This window comes from Giraffa tippelskirchi, chromosome 8 (genome assembly GCF_054371585.1).
Source record: "Giraffa tippelskirchi isolate mGirTip1 chromosome 8, T2T-mGirTip1v1.2.pri, whole genome shotgun sequence".
NCBI classification, from domain to species: domain Eukaryota; kingdom Metazoa; phylum Chordata; class Mammalia; order Artiodactyla; family Giraffidae; genus Giraffa; species Giraffa tippelskirchi.
The window spans coordinates 162691148-162715048 of NC_137282.1; the positions used below are offsets into that span (position 1 = coordinate 162691148).

General features: G+C 51.9%; 1 protein-coding gene and 1 long non-coding RNA gene across 6 annotated transcripts in view; one reads left to right on the forward strand and one right to left on the reverse strand.

The window, feature by feature from the left end:
- Positions 1-2037: 2037 nt before the first annotated feature.
- Positions 2038-7333, reverse strand: LOC145518936 (uncharacterized). The gene is made up of 5 exons (XR_014063475.1): positions 7165-7333; positions 5743-5908; positions 4116-4183; positions 2436-2469; positions 2038-2198 (listed from the first exon to the last, which is right to left on the reverse strand). It is a non-coding gene; the product is annotated as an uncharacterized LOC145518936 (long non-coding RNA).
- The window catches only part of SLC22A23 (solute carrier family 22 member 23), a 124133-nt gene continuing 105875 nt past the window's right edge, over positions 5644-23901 (forward strand). The window contains exon 1 of one of the 5 annotated variants that reach the window (XM_081524205.1): positions 5644-5780. Coding sequence is in view for 4 of the 5 variants with exons in the window: in XM_081524202.1 (XP_081380328.1) it covers positions 6884-7516 (633 nt within the window). In the remaining variant the exon portion in view is untranslated. Of the gene's footprint in view, positions 5781-6351; positions 7517-23901 lie in introns of those variants that run through there. The other 4 variants (XM_081524202.1, XM_081524201.1, XM_081524207.1 and 1 more) reach the window with 4 other exon arrangements.

The window sequence follows — 23901 nt, forward strand, 5'->3', positions numbered from 1 at the left end:
GTTCCCGGAATAAGCTTTAATTAAAATTTATTTTTCGGGCTTCCCTGGTGGCTCAGTGGTAAAGAATGCACCCACCAATGCAGAGGACCTGGGTTTGATCCCTGGTCTGGGAAGATCCCACAGGCTGTGGAACTGCTAAGCTCACGTGCTGCAACTACTGAAGCCTGTGCGCCTTAGAGCCTGTGCTCTGCAGCAAGAGAAGCCAGCGCAATAAGCAGCCCTCGCAACGAAGAGTGGCCCGCGCTCGCCACAACCAAGAAGAGTCCGTGCGCCAGCGAAGACCCAGCACAGCCAAAAACACATCAATGAAATTAAAATTTATTTTTCAAGGTCTTACTATTTTCTGCTCCCCCATCAGCTTTGAGTTCCAAAACCAAATCTTTACTTGATTAAAAATGTCATCACACACTGTAAATCAACTATAGGTCCAATTAAAATTTTAAAAATACATCATTCCAGACATAGAAACTATACAGAGGAAGATCGCTCATTTGGAACTTACAGTGAAATAGTGTTTGAAAAAGTGTTAAATCACCTTAAATTTTTTTTTTTAATTTTAGAATATTTTGACACATAGAAAAAAATTCCAAGGATAGTACAGTTTCCATATACCCTACACCTAGCACCCTTGCTGTTAACATCGTGCGTTAGCCTGGTACATGTGTCAGAATGAATGAGCCAATATGGATACATTTTTATTCACCGAGTCTCCAGTTCACTCGGATGGGAATCCCTCTCGTCCAGGATCCCATCCGCTGTCACATCACACGTGGTCATCACTCCCTTTGGCTCCTCTGAGCTGTGACATCTCCCACACTCCGCTTGCTTTGGATGAGCCAGGCAGTTTTCTGTTCTGGTCAGGTATTTTGTAGGATCCCTCAGCCGGGATGCGCCTGGTATTTCCCTCCTGGTTAGACAGGTTTTTGCATGTGGGGGAGGAAGATTCCAGAGGGAAGGGCCCTGCTCATCACACCAGGTCAAGGTTACCTGCTCTCCGGCTGACGTGTCCTGGTTGTTGTTGAAGGGATGACTCTCCCTCTGCAGAAGGAAACGCCGTGGCCAGCCCACACTTGATGAGTGCTGAGTTACCCTCCACCTTCTCGAGGGCCATGTACCTACATGTATTGTCTGCAGTTTCTTCCACGAGAGAGATTTATCTCTTCTTCTCCATTTCTTTCTTGCTTTATTCAATCATTTTCTATATCGCTATAGAACTGGGGATAGTTCTTTGATATACTCAGTACTCAGTCGTGTCTGACTCTTTTTCAACCCCATGGACTGTAGCCTGCCTGGTTCCTATGTCAGTGGGATTTCCCAGGCAAGAATACTGGAGTGGGTTGCCATTTCCTCCTCCAGGGGATCTTCCCAACTCAGGGATAGAACCTGCGTCTCCTGCATCTCCTGCCTCAGTAGGCAGATTCTTTATCACTGTGCTATCTGGAAAGCCCCTAGTTCTTTTATACTTTGGGTTGTTAACCAACATGACTTTACTTTATTGCTCAAATCAGGAGCTTGTCTCTTTGACACACCTCTGTTGCTGTGTGTGTGACAAGGAACATTCTTACATTCCATTTATTTCTTTTAAATTTTATTGAAGTATAGTTGTTAATTTCTGCTGTAGAGCAAAGTGATTTGTTATACATATATACACATTGTTTTTCATATTCTTTTCCATTGTGATTTAATCACAGGATATTGAATATAGTTCCTTGTACTATCCAGTAGGACCTTGTTCTTTGTTCATCCCATATATGATAGTTTCCATCTGCTAATCCCAGGCTCCCAATCCTCCCCTCCCGTAACCCCTCCCCACCCCTTGGCAACCACAAATCTGTTCTCTAGGTCTGCAAGTCTGTCTTTGTTTTGTAGATATGTTGATTTGTATCATGTACTAGTTTCTACATGTAAGTGATATCACACTTCTTAACCACAAGAAGGCAAACGTGACATCTGTGACTTTTAGCAAACAAAAGCCAGCCCCCAATTCTAGATCAATTTGTTATACTAATTGTTTTTAAACTCAATAAGAGTTCACAATTAAATTTTAACCAAGCTTTTAATTGGGCTCTATCAATCAGATTTATAATTGAATTGCTTTTTGCACAGAAGTCTTATCTTCACTTTGTTACTTCTTTCACTTCCCTTGATCAGGAACAATGAATCGGCTTGTACTCCTCCAGTTTTTCTCAAGATATTCCCTGTAGGTTTTTTTAAAGGATAGATTTTGTGACATTTTTATTACTTCTTCCACAGAACAAAAGTAGCTGTTGCACTTTCATTTGTGATAGGTTTTATAAATGTCAAATTCCTTGTTAGTCAAAAGTTAACATTTCAAAAGTCAAAGGATGATGTAAATAAAGTTCAAATGTACACAGTAGACTTTGAAGTAATTTCATATCACTTTCTCCCATCCTCCAAAAATCAAGATAACCTACCTTTCAAACAGCTATTTGAAAGAAAGAAATCAGACTGTAGTAAAAAAAAAAAAAGGACATGATGTTTTAAAATATGTCTACCTGCATTTCAAGTATAAATAAAAAGCATCAACATACAGGTTCAAAAGAAAAGAAAACAATATGAAATCCATTTGCTATGATTGCTTTGTACATTTTAAGTTTATTAACCCTGATACCAATTCCTTGAAACTAACTCTTCCAGAATTTTGGAGGATTTAAAGTTAGACTTTTATCAACTTTAGAAGTAAGCTAAATATTTTTTTTCCTCTTGCTATCTCCAAGGAAATAAAATTGTTCAAGTGTATTGGTGATTTGGTTGTATCTTTTATTTCTTTTCCTTATTTTCTCAATTTTAATAAAATTACAAACAGACATTTTTGACATGCTTTCAAAGGAAGAGAGATGGAGATCAGTGAGTTCAGGATACTAACATAAATTTAGGGTCACAATCTCAGACGTTCTCTGGGGCCAGACAAATGATGTGCACACACATTCCCGTGTGTCCAGCAGAAACAAGAGAAGCTGGAGAACTCCTGTCTGTACACTGTCTTTCAAGGAAATGAGCGTCACAAAGGCCAGGGCTTCTGCCATGTACTTAAAAACATCTCCTGACTTAAGTTAGTAGTTATTTTTCTGGAAGCATAGTGTGTGGTCTGTGAGCTGCTTTCGACCCACAAATCATCGTCTGCAAACCCATTTGTTGTTGTTTCGTTGCTAAGTCGTGTCTAACTCTTTGTGACCCCATGGGCTTCCCTGTCTTTCACTATCTCCTAGAGTTTGCTTAAACTCATATCCATCGAGTCAGTGATACCATCCAACCATCTCATCCTCTGTCGTCCCCTTCTCCTCCTGCCTTCAATCCTTCCCAGCATCAGGGACTTTTCCAATGAGTCGGTTCTCCACGTCAGGTGGCCAATGTATTGGAGCTTCAGCTTCAGCATCATTTCTTCCAATGAATATTCAGGACTGATTTCCTTTAGGATGGACTGGTTGGATCTCCTTGCAGTCCAAGGGACTCTCAAGAGTCTTCTCCAACACCACAGTTCGAAAGCATCAGTTCTTCAGTGCTCAGCTTTCTTTATGGTCCAACTCTCACATCCCTTCATGACAACTGGAAAAACCATAGTTGGACTATACAGACCTTTCTCGGCAAAGTGACGTCTCTGCTTTTTAATATGCCATCTAGGTTTGTCATAGATTTTCTTCCAAGGAGCAAGCGTCTTTTAACTGCCCACAAGAACTTTACACTGGGAGCTAACCCACTTAACCACAATAACTTAGAATAAGACATAGCATTGTCAGGACCATTTGAATTCTCCTATTGGCTGATCTGAGCACTATATTTGAGAGATTAAACAAACATGAAAAGGTTGTCGGGTGACTGAACAGTCAGAGTAAACGGAGATGGAGGATCCTAACAGATGACGTCACCAAGCAAAACAAGGGGACACACTCATTTCTTCAACAATTTATACTGGCCTGGGTGTGCCAGGCAGCAGAAATACAGGAACTGTCTGGAGTCAGGAGGCAATAAATAAATAAGCAAACAAGAAAACTAGCCCTTAGTGATAACTACGGTGCAGGAAAGTAGAATTCAGTAATGTGATAGCAGGTGTCTGATAGGCTGCCCTGTACCAGCTAGTGATCCGAAACACTTACCCTGGCGGCCTTCCGTCTCCACTTCTGTCTCCTGACTCATTTTGTTCTAGGTCCCTCTGTGAGGTCACCTGTGATATGCCTTAATAAATTAAAGAGCACTTTGTGACCTTTTAGTCTTCTTGACTAGATTTGGGGGGCACGTCGATCCAAGACAAATTTAGGAAAACCCTAGTCTAATCAGTAACTTAATTACAACGACCAGGGCAGTGTGGTGCTGGCTAATTCCAAACATCTTAGGTGACTTCCTTTTAGCTTGATTTTTTAAAAATTTTAAATTTATTTTTCAATTGAAGAATAATTGCTTTACAGACTTTTGTTCGTTTCTGCCAACCGTCAACATGAACCAGCCACAGGCACACACATGTCCCTCCCTCTTGAATCTCACTCCCACCTCCCTCCCCTTTCCTCCCCTCTAGGTTGTTATGGAGCCAGGGTTTGAGCTCCCTGAGTCATACAGCCAATTCCAGTTGGCCATCTATTTTACATATGGTAATGTAAGTTTGCATGTTACTCTCTCCATACCGCTGGAATTTTAAGGGGTACCATTTCAACTATGTACCCAAATTCTGGGAATGTACCACTTGAGGGTTTTTACAACCATTTTGAAATGAGAGCTAACAAGAGCTTGGCAATGAAACTCCTCCCCAAGGCCAGGGATTCTCCCACTTAAAAATCAGTTCAGTTCAGTCGCCCAGTCGTGTCTGACTCTTTGCCACCCCATGCATATTGACAAATATCTTTTAAAACTCTTTCCTATGATTTTTTTTTTTCTTGATTTTCTTTCTGTTTGCTTTGTTGAGGTTTTGTTGTTTACCCTGCATGCTGAAATGGAGGAAACCCCAGAGTGTAAAGTCAGAAGATCTGGTTCCAAGCTAGATGTTTGGCTCTGCCTGGCTTGGTACTCACCTAATCCTGGCAGCTTCATCGTGAGGACCTACCTCTTGGGGGTGCCAAGAGGACTGAGAGGGCCGGGGTATCTGAAAGCCAACACTGTGAAGCTCCATCTTTACCGAAACACTGAACACTAACCAAGTGCTTAGTGTTTAGATACGTGCGGGGTTTGACACCCATTTCTCCGAGGTCTGACGTTTCCTGCGGGCCCCTTGCTTATCTAATCTCCCCTTCTCAGGCTCACAGGAGACTCCACGAGCTCCCTGCCCCCGAGGCCCCTGGAAGCTTTTAAAGAATTCTCTTTCTCTCCGGGAGTACTAGTATTTTATATAGTATTGTGTTGCCCATAACAAAGAGGAACCCCAGGTTAAAAATGTAAGCGAATAATGGAAATGCAAGAGTACATTCTGTAAGCGCAGCTTCTTTTGGAAAGCAAAAGCATTTCTTCCACTTTCTCCCCCCTAAACAAGGGTGGAAATGGACTACTCTATTTTAGACACTCATTAATAAACTTCCCAGAATGTCAAGTCAAGGGTCTCTATCACTGGGCAGGCCGGGTGCAGGAGGAAATGTGCGAATGCGGCCGTTTGCCGCAGGGCGGTGTTCTGTGTACCGCGCTGCCGGCACGGTCGGCCCCGGGAGAGCGGGAAGGGAGGGGAGGCCGGCCCCGCGGAGCCCCGCGCGCTCCGCCCGGGATCCGAGTGCACTTCGGGGAGGGGGTGGGGGACGCCAGCACCTTCGCGATCCGGTGTTGGTATCTACACGTAACTCGAGGTGGGCAATACATCCGTCCGGCATCGTGTTTAGACAGCATTCCTTTGAGAGTTGGGCGAGAAATGGCGACTTGGGAGTGGGTGCTGCGGTCGATCGCGGGGGACCTGACGCTGCGGAAGACCCACGACCTGAAATGGGCAAACGCGCCCACTCCACTCGTGTCGGCACCTCGAAACAGCGCCGGGGCGGGGGGGTCGCTCCCGAACGCTGGCGACCCTTGGGCTCGGGGCCGGGCGTGCGGTGCAGGTAGCGGGTGGCGGGCACTCGGGAAACGGATCGAGGTCACCGAGAGCCGGCGCCCGCCGGAGCCGAGCCCGGGGACCACCCGATCACCCGCCCGGCGCGCGCCGCCCGCGCCGAGCCCCCGACCCCAAGCGCCCGCGGCGGCGCGCGCCGCCCCCTCGCCCGGCCGGCCCCGAGCGGAGCCGGGCGGGGATCTTCGCGCCGGCGGCCGGGCGCCCGAGTCCCCGCCCCTCCCGCGGCGGCGGCGGCGGGCCGGAGGGGGCGCTCGCGCGCAGGAGCGGGCGCAGCAGGTGCCGCGTTACCTCCACCGCGCGGGGGGAGAGGGGGCGGGCCGGGGCGCGGGAGGCGGGGGGAAGCCGGGGAGCCGAGCCGGGGAGCGCGGCCGGCGCGGCAGGCTGGCACCGGGCTCGCGGCTTCCGGGAGGCGCCGGGGTCGGATAAATACATCCCGGGCGCGCGGGGAGCGCCGAGCCGCCCGCACCGCGCGCGCCGCGCCCCGCAGAGCTCCGCCGGTCGGCCCCGGCACCGCGCCGCTCCTCCTCCTCGAGCGCGCCGCGCGCGGAGCCGCGGAGAGCGGCGGGCTCGGCCGCCGGCGCCCGGGCCGCTGAGCCGATGAGCGGCGGAGGCTGAGGGCCGCGGCCTCTGCCCGCCCTCCGCCCGGCGCCCGCCGGGGCTGCAGCCGGGGCGCGGGTGGCCGGCCATGGGGGCGCAGTGACGCGCGCGGCGGCCGATCGTCCCTGCGAGCGGCGGGCCCTGCTCGGCGGCGGCGGCGGCGGCGCCGGGCCCGCGCGCTCTGCCCGGGGCCCCGCGGGAGCCTCCGCCGCGCTCTATGCGCCTTTGCGGGCGCCGCGGGCCCGGGCCATGGCGATAGACCGGCGGCGCGAGGCGGCGGGCGGCGGGCCCGGGAGGCTGCCGCCCGCGGCCGAGGAGAACGGCGCCCTGCCGCCCGGGGACGCGGCGGCCTCGGCGCCCCTCGGGGGACGCGCGGGCCCCGGCGGCGGCGGTGACATTCAGCCGCTGCCCGCGCCGCACGCCGCCGGCGGCCCGCTCCCGAGCCTCCTGTTGCTGGACTACGACGGGTCGGTGCTGCCCTTCCTCGGGGGCCTGGGCGGCGGCTACCAGAAGACCCTCGTGCTGCTCACCTGGATCCCCGCGCTGTTCATCGGCTTCAGCCAGTTCTCGGACTCCTTCCTCCTGGACCAGCCCAACTTCTGGTGCCGCGGGGCCGGCAAGGGCGCCGAGTCGGCGGGGGTCACGGCCACGGGCCGGTGGGGCGGCGGCGACCTGGCCAACGGGACCAGCCCCCCGACCACCCCCTTCCCCACCGCCGCCTGGGGGACAGCGGGCCCCCTCGGCAACGGCAGCGGCGCGGACGGGGGCGAGGCGCCGCCCCTCCCGTCCCCCCCGGACAAGGGGGACAACGCCTCCAACTGCGACTGCCACGCGTGGGACTACGGCATCCGCACAGGCCTGGTGCAAAACGTGGTCAGCAAGGTAAGGGCAGCGACCGAGCCGGCCCCGCGTCCCCCTCCCGAGCGCGCTGTGCCCTTCGCGGTCCCCGCGCGCTTAACCGCGCGCTCGTGCAGACGGGGTCCTGCGATGGTGCGCGCCCGCCTGTCCATGCGCCTCCCGTGGGCTCGCCCTCCTTGCGTCCCCCAGACAGAGGTGCGGGCCTGGGTGCGCGGCCGGGCTCCCGGAGCCCTCCGCGGTGGCGCTGCCTCCTGACTCCAAGGGGCACCCAAACTCGCGTCCCCGCTGGCACACACGCAACGGGCGCCCCTCCCTCTGCGAGGGAGCGAGCTTCCCTCCCCCACCCTGGAGCTGTCACTTCGTTAGGGCAGGGGTGGCCCGCGGAGGGCGAGAGGCTGATGTGTGAGCGACTGGCCCTGAGGACGCGCCTCTCTCAAGGTCTGCCCGCTGGAGCCAGGCCCCGGGCTCAGCCCTTTGCCGGCCCGCTGCCCCCGTCTCCCACAGAGAACCAGCCCCTCCAGAATCCCTCCTATGCCCAGGGGTTCTTCCTGGCAGACCGCAGCCATCCTCCGCTGGCTCTGGAAACTGATTAAAGCTGACGGAAGAGCCCAAGTGGTGGCCAGAGTAGCAAATGGCTTTTGAAATTTCCCTTTCCCTGTCCCTAAGCTCAGTCGTCCCCAGAGGCTGGGGTATTTATTTCCCCTTGGAGTTTGCCACCAGCAGTGTTCCTGAGAAAGCAAACAGCTCTGGAGTATAGGAAGGGTGCTGAGTTTGTGCTGTTTCCGGACAATCGGGCTCTCACACAGCAGTCCTCTTGTCCGGGCCTTGAGATCAGATCCTGGCCAGCCTCAGCTCAACATGGACTTGCTCCAGCCCAGGGGTCCCCTCTAGCCGAGGTCCTGCATCCTGGGAGACGGAACAGGAGTGTTTGTGAGAGATGCGTGGCCTGCACGAAGACGGAGAATGGGCACTACTAGGAAATTAACACCCAAGACACCTACATATTGTCTGGATTTCTTAACATGTAAGAGAGGTCGTACCAGTGTGTCAAACAACTTGTGTTATTTTGCCCCTTCTGTGTTTTAAACAACTAATTGGCATTTCAAAGTAAAGGTAGACCTTTCTCCCACTTCCATGCAGTTCTGGGCAGAGTTTGAAATGCTTTGTTTAAATGCAAGATTGAAATTTGACAGTTTATAATGATCCATGGCATGTATTACCCCCTCCCCTGAAACGTGTGTTAGTAAACAGTTGTGCCTCATGGATGTGTAAGATGAAACTCTTACATCATCATAACCATTGTCTTCAGCTTGTACCAGCCTGGTGAGAAATGATCTGGCCTCTGGGAACTGTTGGATTACCGGTTAATGAGGAGATCCTTCTAGCTTGTTCATCTTGAGCCCCTCGCCCCCAGTCAGCCTATCCTCTGCCAAGGAGTTTCTGTGGCTGTTTCCCATCCATGGAGGTCAATATCTGTCTTTTGTTTACCAGCAGGAAAAAGGAAGAACATTGAGTATCTTTACACTGCTTGTATGTCTGTGAAAGTAAGGGTTTGCAACACTGTCAAATACTTTGAGCCTCTTTGGACAGTAGAGGAGGAATAATGGAGATTAAAGCAGGTGTGTGTACAGGGTGGTCTGTCCTGGGGTGACAGGGGAGGCCAGCTTGGAGTTAGGAGGTGGGACAGAGAATCGTTAGCCTAGTGGTGCTGTGGGTGGTGGGAGGAGACAGACAGAACCGTCCTTGAAAGCAGGCTGTGCGGGCACCTCGGGAGCTGGACAGGTGTTCCAGCTGAGCAATCGAGGGGCTCACGTACGTGCAGCGTGGTTGGGGTGCCTGTTGTGTCAGCTCCGTGCAGCTGACAGGGCAGTCCAGGAGATGCAGATTTGGGGACAGTAGGGAGAGACACATTTTCCTGTAAGATCGAGACTAAAAAGGACATATTGATTTTCACGCACAAATAAGATCTAAATAAAGGTCTGTCCTTCCACGGTGTTCTGTTCCATAACCGATGCTCTCAAGAGCGTTTTAAGCACATTCTGGCGGTGCTGAGGCCGGCTGTCTCCTCTGCGGACTGTGCCCCCCGGATCCTGTATCAGATGGACCGAGGTGGAGTGCATCCTGGGTGGGTGCCGGCTCCAGGGTCAGGGGCCTGCCAGCTTGGTTTGCCGGAGGGAGTAGAGTTGGCAGCTTCTCCCATCAGCAGATGGAAGTGGGGGGTCTTAGGAGTGGCCTCTAGAGGTGCCCTCCGCCCCAGCAGACTGCCAAGGCCTCCCCACTCAGAGCAGCTCCGTGCGAGGTGTTATCATCCGGCTCCCTGCGCGTGCGGGCGCCCCTCCCTGCCTAGAGGCTGTCCTCTCCCAGGTGTTGGGGGGTCATTGCTCTTCCTTTTATTGTTGTACATAGTGTTGTTGTTCCGTTGCTCAGTCACATCCGGCTCTTTGCGACCCCATGGACTGCAGCCCTCCGGGCCTCCCTGTCCTTCACCATCTCCTGGAGTTTGCGCAAACTCATGTCCATTGAGTCGGTGATGCCATCCAACCATCTCATCCTCTGTCGTCCCCTTCTCCTCCTGCCTTCAATCTTTCCCAGCATCAGGGTCTGTTCCAATGAATCGGCTCTTCGAATCAGGTGGCCAAAGTATTGAAGCTTTGGCATCAGTCCTTCCAATGAATATGTTACATTATATTAAATATGTTATAGATGTATACTCTTAATATACATATATCATAGATTGTCCTTTCTGTTACAGGGGTTCCCCACCTCTGTGCCACAGACCAACCAGTACATCCTGTCAGATCAGCAGCAGCACTAGATTAGTAATAAAGGGCCCAATCAATGCAATGCACTCGAATCATCCCCAAACCATCCCCTTCACCCCCAGGCTGTGGGAAATTGTCTTCTACAATATCAGTCCCCGGTGTGAAAAAGGCTGGAGACCAGTGGATTATACAGGCTAGGATAGCCTCTACACACGTGAAACTGCCAGGCCAGGTAGAGCTCCAGACTGTTAGAGTTAGGAGGGGTCTTGGAGCCGACAGACCTCTGTGCCCTCCCAGTGGCATCCCCAGCGTGGCCATCCCTTGCTGCGAGCCCCGCCAGCCAGCAGCCCACTTCCCGGCAGCTCTTCTGACAGAAAGACGTGCTTTTTGGCGGCAATAACAAAGGTCATCTCATGCCTGTTTGTGCAGCATTCTCCTCCGAACGATTCTTCTTCCTTCGTATCACAGCTGCTCAGATACCTGAGGACCCAAGGGCTGGGTTCTTCCCTGGCTAGGAAATCTCCGGCTCCTTCAGTCCTTCCGCAAGGAACAGAATTTACCCTTCTGATGGCTCCACGGGGCATGTGTGTCTCTTAAGCAGACTGCCCAGGACATGGCCGGCAGGCGCACACACCTTGATCTGTTTTGATCAGAATCTTCCACTCATGAAGTTCACAGTCAGCGCGTGAAAGCTTTCAGCAGACCTGTCATCTGTCTACCTTGAGGCCACGGTCACCAACGCTCGATGGGATCCTATTCAGGCAGGGCTTTCTCAGCCGGTGCCCGTGTGACGTGCTTGCTAGTTTCGGGCTGCTAGATCTTTTCTGTTAGGATCGTTTTTTATTTCTACTTTATTTCTATTTTTGTAAATTTCTATTCTTTGCCTTGGTCCCTGGTGTTTCAGGATTCGCAGTGCCTTCAAAATAATGCTGATGATGCCACTTTTGTGCTGCCCTGCAAAGTCTTCAAAGCATTTTCACGTGTTACTGCCTTTGATTAAGAATGTTGAGCCGTCCAAGACCAGTCTTAACACTGTGTGGTCTTGAGTTTTAAGTGGGTTCACCAGCCTTGAGTGGACCATGAAGTTGGTCCTCAACTTCCACATGCTGTTGATTGCTCTTCCTTTTATCCCCAGCCATGTAGGAAGGCTGTCGTGCTTAACACAGCTCTGCTGAGTTTAAAACACTCCTCTCAATAATTTGCACGGTGAATCCTGTATTGTTCAGGGTGAACCCTTGTTGGTTTCTAATGCTCTCCACTTCCTTGAACAACCCTTAGAATTTTGCCTAAAATCAGTGTCAATAACACTTCCTAAGCTTCCTGTATGTGAAATTTAAGATGTTTGTTTATCTCGTGTTCTGATATTTTTTTCTATTTGCCAAGAATTCTCATAGATTCCTGGCTTTTCTCCTGTGTAACCTGGGAGTTGTTTAAATATCCAAGGAAGTAACTTGACTTCTTTTTCTGGGGCTCAAGACTAGAAGTTGTTTAAAGTGGCTCAGTACCATTAGGATGAAGAATAATTACAATATCATCACAACAGGAATAGTTGTAGAAAGAACTCACCTGTAGGTCATCCTAGTGTGGTTTTGTTTAGTTTGCCCACTATACACAACACAGCAGTGAACATCTCTGTGCATGTCTTTTTTTCCCCAGAAACTGACCATAATAAAAAAATGCACCCACATGAGACAGAACATAAAGAGTAAAAGCAATATTTCTCACCATCTCTGCCTCTAGGTTCCCTCTTCAAAAGCAACCATGGGTACAGTTTCTTATGTATCCTTCCAAAAATGTTCTATTTTCACTTATATCTATTTTCTCTCCTAAACCGTAACATACCATACACACTGTTTCATGCTTCTTGATCGCCTATATGGGGGAAGGGCATGCATGAGGACAGGGAGCCTCCTCACTGTTTTCTGTGTAACAAGTTATCAGGTCGCCTTCTAAGGGGGCTTTTTGGTTATTATATAATGTGTAGTGAAATTCCGACACACATGAAACTTAGAAGTGGAGGCTGTGTTTTTATTTTGATAGATGTTGTCAAAGTGCTCTCCATAGAGATCTTATTACCAATATGCACTTCCATTGATTAGGTGGGAGGCCCGTTCCCACACTACCCACCCCCACCCTAGCCACCCCTGGGGCATGGTCACGGCTCTAAATGAGAAACTGTCTTTGGCCATTGTTGTCATTTGCATTCTCTTCTTAGGAGGGAGGTTAAACGTCTCTGAAAATGTTTGAGCCGTTTTTCTTTCCTTCTCTTTGAACCGTGTCTTCCCGTCCTTTGCGTGTCTCTTTGGGGGGAGGCGTTACTGTCTTACTGATTTACAGAAGTACTTTATGCATAAAGTAAATTAAGTGTCTGCGATGTTTTGTGAATGTTTTTTCCCACAGTGTGTTGTTTGTCTTTCGATTTTGTTTGTGGTGTTTTCATCACACACCGACTTTTGGTTTGGATAATGGCAAATGAATTTTTTATGGTTTCTGGGTTTTGTGTTAGATTTAGGGCTTCTATAATCCTGGAATATTAGGGAAACAACATTGTCTTCTAATATTTTTATGATCTCAGTACTTTTTTGATTTGGTGTTGTAGGGTCAGATTTGCTTCTTTTGAGCTATTAGGGTAAATTACTGGGAAGGAAAACAAATGTCAGGTCAGCGGGTATAGCAGCTTTCCTCAAAGGTTTTGACTTGCTTGTGACAAGCTCCTCTGCGTAGAATCTGGCCTGGCCCTCCCTGATGGAGAGACCAGAAGTTGCACAGTTACTAAGCAGCTCTTCCATCTCTGGGGGGACGGTGTTTGTCCCAGGTCTCCCCTTTCCTTCATCTTCTCGATCTGGATCAGCTGCACAACCTCTTGTCTTCAGCGTTTTTCACAAGTCTCAGTTCATCTTGGCCTTCAGTCCCAGGTATTACTGAGCCAACAGTTGATATCATTTAGGGGGTGGGGAGGGAGGTGGGAGGGGGCTCAGGATGGGGGACACACGTATACCCGTGGCTGATTCATGTCGACGTGTGGCAGAAACCACCACAGTATCGTAAAGTAATTAGCCTCCAATGAAAATCAATAAATTAATTTTAAAACAAAAGTTGATGTCATTTAAGAACAGAGGATCAGATGGATGGATAGCATCATGGACTCAGTGGACATGAATGTGAGCAAACTCCGGGAGATGGTGAAGGACAGGGAAGGCTGGCGTGCCGCAGTTCACGGGGTCAAAGAGTTCAAAGAGTCAGACACGACTGAGCGACTGAACAACAACAAAATCATGTCGGACACTGAATGTCCGTCCTGGCTCGGAGCCGGCTGGACCACACGGTCAGGATCCGGGGCTGGCGGCTAGGAGCCGGCCACGGTGAGAGCGTTTGCCCCGTGGACATCTGCAAATACTCCACACCTGGGTTTGTTTTGCTTCTTTGAGGCCATGTTAGGCAATCAGCAGGCCCCTGCGTGTAACCCTGGCCCATTCCTCTCTTTTTATCCCTAACCTCCCCCAAGCCCCGTCCTCCCTTTCGCAGACACGAGTGTGGATCCTGGGCCAGGCTTTGTGGTTTGTGTCGGGGATACAGCGCCAGGCGGAAATAGCGCAGGTCCCACCGAGCTGATAGACTAACGAGGGAGGTGCACCTTAACTAATCATCATGACTTTTTAATTACAAACTGAGCCGAGTGCACAGAAAGAAAAGGGAATGAGAGAGCGAGCAGAGCTCCTGGGCCAGGCGGACGGGCCTCGCGCTGAGACTGAGGCCTGAGACGCCGGGAGGCGGAGGAGGGGTGTGAGTGCGCGTGGGTCTTTCCCTTGGAGAGCCAGCGGCTTCTGCAAGGGCCCTGGGGCCTGCGGGAGGCCGGGTCTGCAGGGCGGCCTGGAGCACAGGCCGGGGTGACTCACAGTCATGAGATGAGCTCAGCCGGCTGAGAGAGGGGCTGGAAAGGCAGGCGCCCAGGGAGAGCCTGTGGGGTGAGATGGGGGCTGGGGTCGACCCTGCTTGGTGCCCCGCGGACGGGCGGCAGGGAGGCCGGGCCTGCTTCTCCTGCAGGAGGGAGGCTGCTGACCCCAGGAGGGGCCTGAAGGGGAGCCGTGGAGAAGCCCCCTGGCCAGCAGGTCCACAGCAGGCCTTGGGCACGTGGGCCTGACCCGGCCCCAGCGCTGTTGATAGAAGCACTGGCTTTGGAGAGTTCCAGCATTTTCTCTTGCCCTCTGGCTCCAAAGGGGAGGCTGCTAAGTAAATTTCCCCGAGGTTGAGGGCTCTGAAATGGGAAGCCACCGGCTAGCATGGGGTTCGTTCAACCAGCTTCCCCTGTGCCCAGCGCCCAGCATGGGTGAAAGTCTGTCCTGGGCACGGCTGACTGGTGTTATCTACAAGTCCGAAGTTCAGTTCAGGGAGGAGAAGGAGGCTGGTGGTTATTGGCGTGTCCAGAGCTGGAGCCGCAGGGTTAGAATCTCTCACCCACTCGCCCTGAGGGTGTGCCTGCCTCCACCCTGGGGCCCCACCTGGGGGATGGGGCTGATGGGGGGAAACTGCCTTTTAACTTCATCTTTACCGGCCAATCAGAGATGGGGTCCTGCTGCTGCTCTGAGGATGGGGGTGGCTGTTAGCTGTTACCTGTGGCTTCCTGTAGTGGGCTGTGCAGACCTGGCGGGCAGTTTCCCCGATCTTTGCTCCTTCTGCCTTCTGAGCCCGTTTCCTGGAACCCTTTCCTCCTCCGTCTGCCTGCCAGTCCCTGTTCATCCTTTAGATCCGCCCGGTCTGCACGCAGTGCCCCCAGCACTGGCCATGTGTCTGTCCTTCTCCCCACTGCTGCTGCTGCTGCTGCTAAGTCTCTTCAGTCGTGTCCGACTCTGTGCGACCCCATAGACGGCAGCCCACCAGGCTCCGCCGTCCCTGGGATTCTCCAGGCAAGAATACTGGAGTGGGTTGCCATTTCCTTCTCCAGTGCATGAAAGGGAAAAGTGAAAGTGAAGTCGCTCAGTCATCTCCGACTCTTAGCGACCCCATGGACTGTAGCCTACCAGGCTCCTCCGTCCATGGGATTTTCCAGGCAAGAGTACTGGAGTGGGGTGCCATTGCCTTCTCTGTTCTCCCCACTAGAGGTGTACCTTTCACCCACTGAGTCCTCACCACAAACATTAGCTCACCTGAGCTGATGTCATGAAAAGACTGGTGCTCTCTGGTTTGGCAGGGAGGTTATGACCTGTTCATCTATAGGACCTTCACAGGCAGAGGGGGCTCTGGGCCCCCCACTGCCACCGAGCTGCCATGGGACAGAATGGGAGCAAGCCCCCCGCCCTCCAGGAGGCACCTGGAAATCTCAGATTCCTTTCCTCCTCATCTGTGGGGTGAGGACTGGCTGAACGAGTCAGGTCAGAAATGCTTAGATGGGGAGGAGCTGATAGACCACACCTGGACGGACAGTTTATTCTGCAGCAGTTCCAGGGTGTCCCTCGCCTTTGCCCAGAAACTGATGACGCGGGGAGCCAGGTGCACCTTTCAGACTGGCTGCCCCAGTCCAGGTGGCCTGAGGGGTCTGGCCAAGAGGGACCTCCAGGGGGGTTTGTCTGAAAGACCCCTGAAGGGCTGATTGGTATTTGTAGTTCTCATATGAAAACAGAGCAGGTCTCTGGCCACAGGGCTCAGGGATCTCATAAAGGAGAGGAGCTTCCTGGCCGCCTGGTGGGTGGAAGAGTGGGGAGGCTTCCTTGCCTCCACTGAGGCCCTGGGTCAGAAATCTGAGTCCATGCCCTTTGATGGAAGACGGTGTTCTGAGTTTGGAAGTCTGGTTGGCTGTGCTGGGTGGAAACGGATGGAGAGAAAGTGGAATTTTGAACAGGGGCAGATGGTAACCTGAGCCCTGACCGCAAGGATCCGGGAGATGACTTCAGGGCAGGTGCCAGCAGGGGAAAGGGCCAGGCTCCACCTCAAGTATTGTTCCTGGTTCTGTCTGTGGGAGGCCTTGACCTGACCTTGGTGGTCCACGGACCTGGATCTTTGCTTCTCTCGGTGTTTACCCAGTGCTGGTCATTGTGTAGGAGCTGACCTCCCCCAGACAAGTGACCTGGAGATCCACAAGCCTGTGTTTCTGGGAAAGGGGGCAGGGTTGTGGGCTGGTTGAAGCGGGTTTCCCCTACAGCAAATTGTTGCTATCCTAGAATGGTGGGCTCAGCCACGTAACTTGCAAGATGAAAACGCAGGGCCTCTTGCTCGTATGGGTCCCAAGATCAAGGTGGCAACCACGGAGCCTGAAGCCAAATGTGGCCCTTCTGGGCTGCCCCTGGGGGCCGCGCGCCTGCCCCTGTTCACAGAGCCAGCGGTCAGCGCTGCAAAGCTCAGCAAGTGTCCCCCTGCCCTCCCGCCTCTCGAGTCCCGATTTCACATCCTTCTGCTTCTGCTTTCCTTCCCTGTGTTTGTGTCTTTTGCTCGCTGTCTTGCAGTGAAAGTATAACTCACTTTTGGGGAGCCCGTGTCTGGGGGCACGGCCCTAAGCAGTTGAGTCCTGAGTGTCTAGTTAGGAGGCTCCCTGCACTGGAAACCCGGCTCCTCAGAGAAGTGAGACAGTTTCCTTATCTGAGCAGCGGACCCAGCGCTGAGTCACAGGAGCCCGTGGGGAGGATGCCGAGTCAGAGGAATGCTGGTTAAGTGTCAGCTTTTTTTTTTTTAAGTGGGGACGAGGGTCAGTCTTTGTATAACTTAATCCTGCTGGCTGACGGTCACATTTTACTTCTTAGCATCATTTAAAGAATATGTGCAAAGGCGATAGTGCTGGTGTAAGCCAGCCACCAGCCTCCCAGGGGTCATATTAAATCATGGATGGTTATGCACTCAGCCCCGTAATTTGCGCTGCAGACTGTTTCCTCCCAGATTAGATTAAAAGCTGCTTTTTCTGTGTGTTTAAAAGATGCTTTACTTTGGGTAGTATAGTCATTTTCACAATAGTGACTCTTCCAATCCAAGGACATGGTATGTCTCTCCATCTGTTTGTGCCATCTTTGATTTCTTTTGTCAGTGTCTTATAGTTTTCTATATACCGTCTATTGTCTCTTTAGGTAGATTTATCCCTAGGTATTTTATTCTTTTTGTTGCAGTGGTGGATGGGATTGTTTCCCTAACTTCTCTTTCTGATTTTTTATTCTTAGTATATAGGAATGCAGGGGGTTTCTGTGTGTTACTTTTATATCCTGCGACTTTGCTATATTCATTGATTAGTTCTACTAATTTTATGGTGGAGTCTTTAGGGTTTTGTATGTATCGTATTATGTCATCTGTAAATAGAGTTTTACTTCTTCTTTTTCAACCTGAATTCCTTTGATTTCTCTTTCTTCTCTGATTGCTGTGGCTTCCAAAACTATGTTGAATAATAGTGGCAAGAGTGGGCACTGCTGTCTTGTTCCTGATCTTGGAGGAAATGCTTTCAATTTTTCACCATTGAGAATAATGTTTGCTGTGGGTTTGCTATACATGGCCTTTATCACGTTGAGGTAGGTTCCCTCTATGCCTGTACTACCCAAAGATTCAATACAAACCCTATCAAACTACCAATGGTATTTTTCACAGAACTAAAACAAAAAATTTCACATTTTGTATGGAAACAAACAGGACCCTGAATAGCCAAAGCAGTCTTGAAAAGAAGAATGGACCCGGAGGAATCAACCTTCCTGACTTCTCTCTATACTGCAAAGCTACAGTTATTATGAAACTATGGTACTGGCACAAAAACAGAAATATAGACCCATGGAGCGAGATAGAAAGCCCAGAGATAAACCCATGCACCTATGGGCACCTTATCATTAACAAAGGAGGCAAGAGTATACAATGGAGAAAAGACAGCCTCTTCAATAAGTGGTGCTGGGTAAACTGGACAGCTACGCATAAAAGAATGGAACTAGAACACTTCCTAACACCACACACAAAGATAAACTCAAATTGGATTAAAGATTTAAATGTAAGACCAAAAACTATAAAGCTCTTAGAGGAAAACATAGACGGTACATTCTTTGACATGTATCACAGCAAGATCCTCTGTGACCCACCTCCTAGAGTAATGGAAATAAAAACAAAAGTAAACAAATGGGACTTAAAAGCTTTTGCACAGCAAAGGAAACAGTAAACAAGATTAAAAGACAACCCTCAAAATGGGAGAAAATAATTGTAAATGAAACAACTGACAGAATTAATCTCCAGAGCAGACAAGCAGCTTAATACCAAACAAACAACCCAATCAAAAAATGGGCAGAAGACCTAAACAGACATTTCTCCAAAGAAGACAGACAGATGGCCAACAAATACATGAACAATTCTAAGTGCTGATCATTATTAGAGAAATGCAAATCAAAACTACAATAAGGTATTAACCTCACCGCCGTCAGAATGACCATCATTAAAAAATCTACAAACAGTAAATGCTGGAGAGGATGTGGAGGAAAGGAGCCCTCTTGCACTGTTGGTGAGAATGTAACTTGATACAGCCGCTATGGAGAACAGTATGGAGCCTCCTTAAAAAGCTAGAAATAGAACTACCCTATGACCCAGCAATCCCATTACATGGAAGCAACCTAAATGTCCATTGACAGATGAATAGATACAGAAATTATGGTACGTGTATACAATGTAATATTACTCAGCTATAAAAAAGAATGCATTTGAGTCAGTCCTAATGAGGTGGATGAACCTAGAGCCTATTATGTAGAGTGAATAAGTCAGAAAGACAAATATTGTGTATATCAACACATGCCTGTGGAATCTAGAGAGATGGTATGGATGAACCCATTCGCAGTGCAGCAGTGGAGACAGACATAGAGAACAGACTTGTGGACGCCATGGGGGAAGGAGAGGGTGGGACGGATTGAGAGAGTAGCATGGAAACATACACACCACATGTGAGACAGAGCCCGCGGGAATTCGCTGTATGACGCGGGGGGCTCAAGCCAGTGCTCTGAGACAACCTGGAGGGGTGGGATGGGGAGGGGCTGCGAGGGGTTTCAGGAGGGAGGGACACCTATACACCTGTGTCTGATTCATGCCGACTATGGCAGAAAGCAGCACAATAATGTAAAGCAATTATCCTCCAAGTATGAAGATTATATATGGGGAAGGAAATGGCAACCCACTCCAGTATTCTTGCCTGGAGAATCCTGGGGACAGAGGGGCCTGGTGGACTGCTGTCCATGGGGTCGCCCAGAGTCGGACATGACTGAAGTGACTTAGCAGCATGAAGACTGTAAATATGTATCATGATCCCAATTATTGGTGTATGTGTTTCTCAGCAGGGAGATGAATCAAGTGTCTGCAGTGTGACGTCTGTGTGAGGGGATCATGAATGATCACGGTTTCCCTCTTTTCATCTCTATTAAAAATTATCTGGTCAACAGGGAATATTAAGTGTATGTAATAAAGTGTGACTGTGTGCTTTAAAAACGAAAAAAGATGCTTTACAAATGGGGCACTCTTGGTGGCTTCTTCCTGAGGCATCCACTATTCCCAAATGGACATACCTGAGCATCTGCAGAAAACACAAAGTCCTTGTCCTACTTTAAAACTTTTTTCATAACTGTGGTGAAATCTGCGTAGCATAAAAGTGGCCATTTTAACCCTTGGTAAGTGTGCAGTTTGATGGCATTGAGGACCGTCGCCGTGTTGTGTGAGCATCGCCTCCATCCACCTCCAGAACTTTTTCGTCTTCCCGAACTGAACCTCTGTCCCCATCAAACACCACCTCCCTGTCCCCCAGCCCCTGGACGCCACTGTCTACTTTCCGTCTCTGTGAATTGACTACTCAGCACCTCATATAAGTGGAATCATTCTCTGCCCTCATGGGGGTGGGGGGGTAAGATGATTTAATTCTCAGATGCCAAGAACAGAAAGCAGAGGACAGAACCGCAGGTCAGCTCAGGCCCGAAGTCCAGTTTCCAGGAGCTGTTGAGGACTGTGAAGGGCCACGCGCGATGCATCTGAACCAGCAGCTCATCACGCTGGGCTTCATCCTGGGCTCTGGGCCCCATCCTGCCTTTAAGCCAGCGTTTTCCAGACCTGTCCGCCACGGTCTTTTCTTCCAATGGAAGGTCCGTGTCGACAGAGTTGGTCTTTCTGATCTAGGACCGGGGGTGCACCTGGGGAACTTTGGGGAGCACCTGCAGACGCCGGCATCCGTTGTCTTAAAGGTCCTCGGGTATCTCCACGTGGTGTGTTCTTCCCAGGGGACATGTGGGTGTCACATCGGAGGAGGGGGTGCTAGCGACTCCTGGGGCACAGGGACCGGGGTGCCGCTCTGTGCGGAGCAGCAAAGGGTGATCCGGGCCCCATGTCGAGGGTTGAGGTCCAGGCTAGTGTAGACGTCCACCGTGTGGTGTAGACGCCCACCCAACAGATGGCCAGGGGCAGCCCAGCTGAGACCGCAGCTCCCCTGGAACGCGGGTCAGAGCTGCAGAGGGGCAGGGATGGCCCTCAGCCCCGTGGAGGGGCATCTGCGGGTCCAAGAGCCGTCAGAGAGGCTCGGCCCCGGCCGGCCTGCCTGGGGAGGCACATCGTGAAACACCAGCCGGCCGGGTTTACCTGTAAATGGGTGTTGCCAACAAGTCCGCTGCTCATTAAACAGGCCCTTTGACCCTCTGCTTAGGATAGTGGTTAATTACTTGTAAAGGAAACATTTATTTGCAAGTAACAAGTATTTATTTTCAAAATGGCTCTAATTCAGGCCAGTCTTTTCCGTAATTCCCATTGAGGTGGTTTGATAGTGTTTTCAGCGGAAACGGGAGCTGCCCCCTGGGAGCGAGCGCTCAAGGCCAAATCCGAGGCCAGAGCGCGAGCACTGTTCAGGGCGGCAGAGCCGCCATCAGGGTGACCCGACCCCCCCACCCCAGCACGGAGTGAAGAGCACTGTTCAGGCCGGCAGAGCCGCCATCAGGGTGACCACCCCCCCCGCCAGCACAGGGAGTGAACCTGCCGCGGTCCAGGTGTGATGTCGCCACGACACGTGTGCCCCTGAGAGTCAGCCTTGGAGGGTCTCCAGAGCTGCTGGCGTGGGGCCCCTCCACTGACTGGAGCCCACTGCCCACTTCAGGGAGGCTCGGACCCCGGCTTCCCCAGCCAGTGAGATCTTCCCTCCTTAGACGCTCACCGCGCTGTCTGTCTGTCCCGCTCACCGTCCTTCTGAGGGTCTGTGCTCGGCGTCCTGATAGGAAGAGCTATCCGGGGCTGCGGGCATGGAGGCCTCGCGGAGCGTTCTGGGGCTGGGGTGCATCTTCACTGGCTCTTAGACGTAACTTTCCAGTCGGAAGCAGAGATGCCTCGGTCAGTGGTCACGGGGAAAAAGACAGTGTACAGAGAGACAGTGGCATGTCTGGAAGCTTCTGGAGCTGTCGTGTGGTGTCACGTCTTCTAGGCTCCAGGGTAGGGTTTTTTATTATTTCATCATGATAGAGAGTTTATTTTTAATGCTTTCTCTGGAAAGTCCCAGAAGAAGCTGCTTTTCAAAAATGGGTATCATCAAGGTTATGAGCCCGTTTTGAGTTTGTTTTTTTTTTGGTTTTTGTGTGTCTGCGGATAACAGGTCTGGATTGAATTGTGGTTTAGGCATAAGCAGTGGTTTCTCTCCTTAATGAGTCTCTCACCTGCCGTCTTATTTATCCCCATTTGTACGTCTAGTCCTCCGTTGACTGGAGTCTCAGAGAAGTGATCCCCGTGAAGAAAGAAATCCTTAAGGCTTGGTTTCGGGTCTCAGTCCAGTAGCAATCTGGGGGAAGCGGACATGACCTGAGCAGGCGGAGGGTGGGGGTGACCAGGGTTTAAAGACCGTTTATGATACTGAGAGCTTCCCAGGCGGGACTAGTGGGAAAGAACCCGCTGGCAGTGCAGGAGATGCAAGAGACATACACGGGTTCGATCCCTGGGTGGGGAAGATCCCCTGGAGGAGGACATGGCAGCCCACTCCAGTACTCTTGCCTGGAGAATCCCATGGACAGAGGAGCCTGGCGGGCTACAGTCCATGGGGTCACAAAGAATCGGACATGATTGAAGCGACTTAGCCCGCATGCCTGATACTGAGAGTAGGTTTTCAGTCTGCAAGAGGCATTTTCCTCGCCAGGCGCGAGGCCGTGGTCCACAGCCGCCTCTCCTTGGTGACCTGGTTGAGCCTGTAGGGCAGAGGCAGCAGCTGAACCCCGTCAGGTTCCTGTTCACACGGGGCAGGAGCCAAGGGGGCAAAGTGCAGAGGGTGTGACGGTCCGGTGTTTGCTGGGCAGCGCTGTTTGCTCAGCGCCGTGCTGAGAGCCCATGAGTCATGCCCCGCAGATGGGGAGGGCCCAGAGAGGAGAATGGGAACAGCGTGGGTGGGGGAGCCTGAACTGGGATGGGTGCAGCAGGAAGCAGGAGGAAGCTCTTGTTTCATCCTGGGAGAGAGAAGGCCCAGAGCTGTGAAGGTCTGAGCCCTCACAGGTCAGTAGGGATGCTGTCCGCTTGCTGCCAAGGGCAGAAAACCTCGGGTCACACTGAGTTCTGAGATGGGCAGGAAAACTTAGGGCATCTCTAGAGTCCACAGTCTTTTCTGCATCTCTTCCCGGCCTTCCTGGCACAGGTTCGTCCTGATGCTGGGTAGGAGGCTGACACTGCTGGGGTGCTCGTATCGGAGCCCCAGAGGCTGGGGCTGAGACAGCAGAACCTGGTCCCTCACAGGCTCGAGGCTGGACTCAGGGTCAGAGGCCACGCAGGCTGGTTTCTCTCGAGGCCTCTCTCCCTGACTGCTGGGGGCCGCCTCCTCTCTGGGTCCTCACAGGTCTTTCCTCTGAGCACCGTGGGACCCACCCTAATGATCTCCTCTTGGCGGCTTAATCACCTCTTGATGGCTCAGACGGCGAAGAATCCGCCTGCCAATGCAGGAGATGTGGTTTGACCCCTGAGTCAGGAAGATCCCCTGGAGAAGGAAATGGCAACGCGCTCCAGTATTCTTGGCTGGAGAGTCCCAGGGACCCCAGAGGGTCCGTGGGGTCGCAGAGTCGGACCCGACTGAGAGACTAACGCTCTCACTTTCACCTCGCGTCCAGATTCCACCACATCTGAAGCACTGGCGGCCAGGGCTTCCGCCGGTGGACTTTGAGGGGACACAGCTCCCTCCTCGTGTTGGCACAGCGACCCTCCGACAGCGGCTTTCCCCGCGTCTCCACCCTGGCCTCCCTCCCGTGTCCCCTGTGTCTCTGTGTCCACGTGTCCCCTTTTCCCAAGGACACCAGCCCCCCCGAAGGGACCCACCCTGCTGACACCGCCTGACCCTGACCGTCTCTGTGAAGCCCCTTCTGCACATACAGTCGTGTTCTGAGCCACCAGCTTGTGTTGGGGACACAGCTCAGCCCACGACAGGGTGCTCCTGGGGAGACAGGAGCAGCTTCTTATCCCCGCGCTTGCGTGGTTCTGTCCTTCACATCGTTTTGCAGGAAGAGAGCTTCTCCAGACGCTTCTGTCTGCTGCAGAGTGATGGATCTGCAGGCAGGTGGCTGCAGTGGCTGGGGTTCAGGCGGTGATGGGTTGGGGAGCGGGCGGGTGACAGGAGAGGTAGCTGTGGACCTGAGTACTGGGGCGCCCTTCATGGGGGGGCCCTGGAATAAACAGCCCCTGCGGGGGTCGCTCGCGCTGTCTTGAGCTCTTGGCCTGGTGGGG